General features: G+C 37.2%; 1 protein-coding gene across 1 annotated transcript; it reads left to right on the top strand.

Moving 5' to 3' along the window:
• Positions 1–375: 375 nt before the first annotated feature.
• LOC120276674 (type I inositol polyphosphate 5-phosphatase 4-like) lies at positions 376–4,410 on the top strand. The gene is made up of 13 exons (XM_039283344.1): positions 376–1,002; positions 1,122–1,209; positions 1,451–1,516; positions 1,657–1,744; positions 1,845–1,949; positions 2,046–2,549; positions 2,621–2,756; positions 2,858–3,051; positions 3,156–3,264; positions 3,407–3,555; positions 3,648–3,945; positions 4,042–4,097; positions 4,190–4,410. The coding sequence occupies exons 1-11, from the start codon at positions 973–975 to the stop codon at positions 3,874–3,876; spliced, it is 1,698 nt and encodes a 565-aa protein (XP_039139278.1). The 5' UTR covers positions 376–972; the 3' UTR covers positions 3,877–3,945; positions 4,042–4,097; positions 4,190–4,410.
• The last annotated feature ends 316 nt before the right edge of the window (positions 4,411–4,726 follow it).

Below are 4,726 nucleotides of genomic sequence, written 5' to 3'. Positions count from 1 at the left end.
TTAAAAATTTTTATTTGCTAATAGATAATGCACAAGAATATATATATATATATATATATAATTTTTTAATGTATTATCTTGTATAATTTTTTTTATTGGTTGCTAGTTGCTACTGCTCCAATAGAAAGAAAGAACAAATGGGACAATGAATGAACAGAGAGTACTACAACATCCATTAAACAAGAACAAAGAGAGATAGACATGGGCTGTAGATTCTTCGAACTGGGTTGGGCCCTGTTACCAATCTCCTCTTTTGGTTTTCCAAATACTGTTCATCATTCTGTTTTCTTTCCTTTTCTTTTCTTTTTTCTTTTTTTTTTCTTTTTTTTCTTTTAATAATAATATGAGGAGTTCATGCTCTGTTTTGGGGGCTGGTCTTGGATTTGGAGCAAAAGGCATTGAGAGAAGAACAGAAGAGAGAGAAAAGGAAGTGTTTTTTTTTTTTGAGAGAGAGAAGGATGGCTCTAAATCCAAGCACTTTATTCTCTTCAAATTGGATACTTTGCTGCACTGCTTGGAACTACTGAGGTTTTGAAGGAGAGCCTTGTCTTCCCTCCCTCACTATTCCTCTTCTTGTTGCCTTGTTTCTTCTCATCAGTGTCTCACATTGCTTGAGTTGTTAGCCAGATCCCATTTTCTTCTCTTCTTCCTGCTTGTTTTCATTCCTGTGTCTTTTGTTTTCAAGCAAGTGCTGGTGTTGTGATTGTTTTTCTTGGAAAGGTTGTAGCTTGATCTGTTAATGTGTGGAGTTTTGGGCTTTTTGTTCTCCCAGTCAGAGCATGAGCCAAAGTTCCCATCTTTCTTTCCTGTTTGCTAACAAGTGCTGATCTTTCATCTGTTTTCCTTCAAAAGTTTGCATCTTGATCAGCATCATCCTTAGAGTTTTGACATAGTGAGAGTGATTGAATCTCAAAAACTATTTAGGGGGTGGGGGAAACCATCTCCTTGGATGCATGAAGAAGTTCTGAAACAATGAGAGATGAGAATCCAAAGAAAAGCAAGGTTTCTGAGAAAAAAAAAAAGAAAAAACTTTACCAATTATCTGGTTTTTTTTTTCTTTTACATTATTTTCAAATGGTTTGCTGATTTGGTTTATTGTGGTCTGGCTTATCTGTGAGAAGCTCTCATGGTCCAAGACTCTGGTTAAGAAGTGGTTCAATATCAAGAGCAAAGGTCAGGATTTTCATGCAGATGATGTGCTTGGCAGAGGTAAAAATTCTTATTTCCTCCTCTGAATAAACTCTTTTTCAGGATTACAGCTTATTCCTATATTTGATTGTTTATTTGTGGACTTGGAATTTGATTCTCTGATGCTTGCTTTTGGTATTGAATGTTTTGTTTATTCATTTTCTTTCAATTACATCATTCCTTTGTATTCCTTTGTCAAAGATCATAGATTTGATTAAGAGTGCATTCATATTAAAAACAGTTGTTGTTCCTTTTCCTGTAGAAAACGGAGAATGGAGTACCAGTTTCTCAGAGAGAGAGGCATCCACGGTCAAGAAAAGTAGAACAGGTAACAGTACCAGCTTCTCTTTGCCTTATGACTTTGGACCACTCCAAGCAACAGCTATATTCTTTTTCTGAATTCCCTTCACTTGTGTCCCCCTTTTGATTGTTCTTCTTTTCCCTCTTCATTTCTGTTTGCTCATTCAGATAGATGCTCCAAGAGGCACTCTGATCGAGTTCGGCGCGGAATGTTTGATTTCGATACAACTCAAGCAACAGATGTTCAGGATTACAGGTTTCTCATATATATACGCATACATAATGCTTTTTAATTAATTTTGTGCTCTTGATTTGAAATGCCATCTTCTTACTGTTCTATTGTTCTCGTTGAGCAGGATCTTTGTCGCAACATGGAATGTAGGTGGGAAATCCCCTCCTAATTATCTGAAACTTCAGGATTGGCTTCATACATCACCTCCGGCCGATATATATGTTCTTGGGTATATAATCATTTATTTTTTAAGTTATGAACTTGTTGTTGTTTAATGGCTATTAATCTCATGATCTCATCTATGTTTTTTCTCCTTCAATCTCAGGTTTCAGGAAATTGTTCCACTGAATGCTGGAAATGTTCTAGGAACTGAAGACAATGGCCCGGCGAAGAAATGGTTGGCTCTTATTAGAAAGACACTGAACAACCTTCCCGGTGTCAGTGGCAGCGGTAGTTATCACACACCTTCTCCCGTTCCCGACCCCGTTGTTGAGCTTGATGCTGACTTTGAAGGTTCATCTACAAGACAAAAGAACACGTCATTTTTCGCTCGTAGATCATTTCAGTCATTGAGTCGTAGTTTGAGGATTGATGGAGATATCGTGGCTGCACAACCACGGCTTGATCGCCGTTTTAGTGTTTGTGACCGAGTAATGTATGCTGGCAGGCCAAGTGATTTTGATCCTAATTATAGATGGGGTGGCTCTTCTGACGATGAGAATATCGGTGGGGAATCACCGAATACTGTTTGCTACTCGCCAATGTCTTATGGCCATGGTGGTCATTCATCTTCCATGGACGAGAGAGATAGGTCATCAGGGAACTCAAGGTATTGATAAGCTACTTTTTTGACACATTGTGCATTTTCCTCGATATGCTTATGATATTCGGTACTTTCAGGTATTGTTTAGTGGCAAGCAAGCAGATGGTTGGAATATTTCTGACAGTGTGGGTTCGAAGCGAAGTAAGGGATGATGTAAAAAACATGAAGGTGTCGTGCGTTGGTCGGGGATTGATGGGTTATCTAGGAAATAAGGTAAATGCCAGGCCACGATACGATTTCTAGTGAATTACCAAATTATCTGTAGTTCTACCTATCGATTTTCATTTTCCACTTGTCTTTATATTTTTCTTCAGGGTTCGATTTCTATCAGCATGTCATTACATCAAACAACCTTCTGCTTCATCTGTAGTCATTTGACCTCTGGGGAGAAGGAGGGAGATGAGCTACGACGAAACTCTGATGTCATGGAAATTCTTAGGAAGACTAGATTCCCTCAGGTTCATGTTCGCGGTGATGAGAAATCACCGGAAACAATTCTTGACCACGAGTAAGTAAACCTCGTTGTATTGATCTCTATTCGATGAGTTTCTTAAAAAGAATGAATGCCCACTCATTTTTATGCATTTGCTATTTCGATCTCTCTTATGGCAGTCGAATAATCTGGCTTGGGGATTTGAATTACCGAATTGCGCTTTCGTATCGCTCTGCAAAGGCTCTAGTAGAAATGAGAAATTGGAGAGCATTACTAGAAAAAGATCAGGTAGAACTTTTATTGAGTTGGAAGATTTGTTTGCTTTTCTCGAATTGAATGAAAACCTGAAAGATTTCTTGTGGTTTACAAAAGTGATGATTCCCGTCCTTTTCCTTTATCAATTGTAAATTAATCGAATGTTGAATTACAGCTACGTATTGAGCAAAGATGTGGTCGTGTGTTCGCCGGTTGGCATGAAGGAAGGATATACTTTCCTCCTACATATAAGTACTCTAATAACTCCGATCGATATGCCGGTGATGACTTGCATCCAAAGGAAAAGCGAAGAACACCTGCCTGGTAAATTGTTGCACTATTATTTTCTAGAACCATTTGCTATGTCGTACTTTTTGAGATTATGAAACTAACATTGCTGTTTTCTTCGTCTCAAGGTGTGATCGGATACTGTGGTACGGTAGAGGCCTAAATCAATTGTCGTATGTTCGAGGAGAATCTAGATTCTCTGATCACCGGCCGGTTTGTGGCATTTTCATGGCAGAAGTTGAATCAATCAATCGTAGCCGAATCAAGAAAGGTGTAGGTTGTAGTTCTCGTGTTGAAGTTGAAGAACTATTGCCATACTCATACTCAAATAACTACACCGATCTCCATTTTTATTAGAAGGCGTCGTCTTTCATTGATCAAATAGAACAACGAAAGCTGCCAATGACTGTTTCTAATCTTTCTCTGGTTAGTCTCATTGCAAATTGATTTTGTACTCTTTTATTTATTCACAATGTGTTTACTCATTCATATTTGCTGATTAATTTTATTCGTTGAAACCAGAAGGAGAAGCTTCAACTTCTGCAAATTCTCTAGCCGGAAAGCTGTCAAGCAGACCGGTAACTATTTTATCACCATTTTTGATTATTTTTCTTTCGCAACGATCAAAATCTTCGGCCATGTATCAAAACCTTTTTCGTATTCTTTGCAGGTTAAATTTTGTACTAACCAAGTTCAAAAAATACTAAAAAAGAGAGACAGATCAAATCAAGCAGACAACAACTCAGCAAAACTACATCATCTTGAACGGTCTTGTTTTTCCATCTTTGATTCCAAGACACTGGGAATAAAAAGCAAGCACAAGTTCAAGTATCAATTCTTTCCATTTGTGATTATAAACTAATGATTCCTCTAACAAATGTACTTTTGTTTTTTTTTGTGAGTTATCAACAGATTGTAGGAAACTGCAGAAATTCTTTTCTGTAAATTACTATGCAAATTTTCATAATTGAATGAAAACAGGATAGAAAGAAAGGAAGAAAGAAAGAAACTGAAGAGAATCTACAAGGAATGTAATTTGGTTTTATCTGCAAAGATTATTCCATTGATCAGACTCTGTCCCTTTTAATTGATAACATGTTTAAAAAAAAAAAAAGAAGTTTGAAAATGACAGATCTTGAGTGATGCAAAGGAGACATGAATTTTGGGGAATAAAAAAGGACTGAACACTTGGATGAAAAAGCTTGTT

Source organism: Dioscorea cayenensis, chromosome 15 (assembly GCF_009730915.1).
Source record: "Dioscorea cayenensis subsp. rotundata cultivar TDr96_F1 chromosome 15, TDr96_F1_v2_PseudoChromosome.rev07_lg8_w22 25.fasta, whole genome shotgun sequence".
In the NCBI taxonomy this organism is placed as follows: Eukaryota; Viridiplantae; Streptophyta; class Magnoliopsida; order Dioscoreales; family Dioscoreaceae; genus Dioscorea; species Dioscorea cayenensis.
Note: the sequence above shows the minus strand (reverse complement) of the source record. Positions and strands in the feature narration are given on the sequence as shown.

What these genes read in the sequence shown, in the direction of transcription:
- LOC120276674 (XM_039283344.1), top strand. Translation starts at nt 973, where the DNA reads ATGAGAGATGAGAATCCAAAGAAAAGCAAG. An exon ending in AGATGATGTGCTTGGCAGAG is followed by an intron (nt 1,210 to 1,450) that starts GTAAAAATTCTT and finishes CTTTTCCTGTAG; the next exon opens with AAAACGGAGAATGGAGTACC. An exon ending in ACAGATGTTCAGGATTACAG is followed by an intron (nt 1,745 to 1,844) that starts GTTTCTCATATA and finishes CTCGTTGAGCAG; the next exon opens with GATCTTTGTCGCAACATGGA.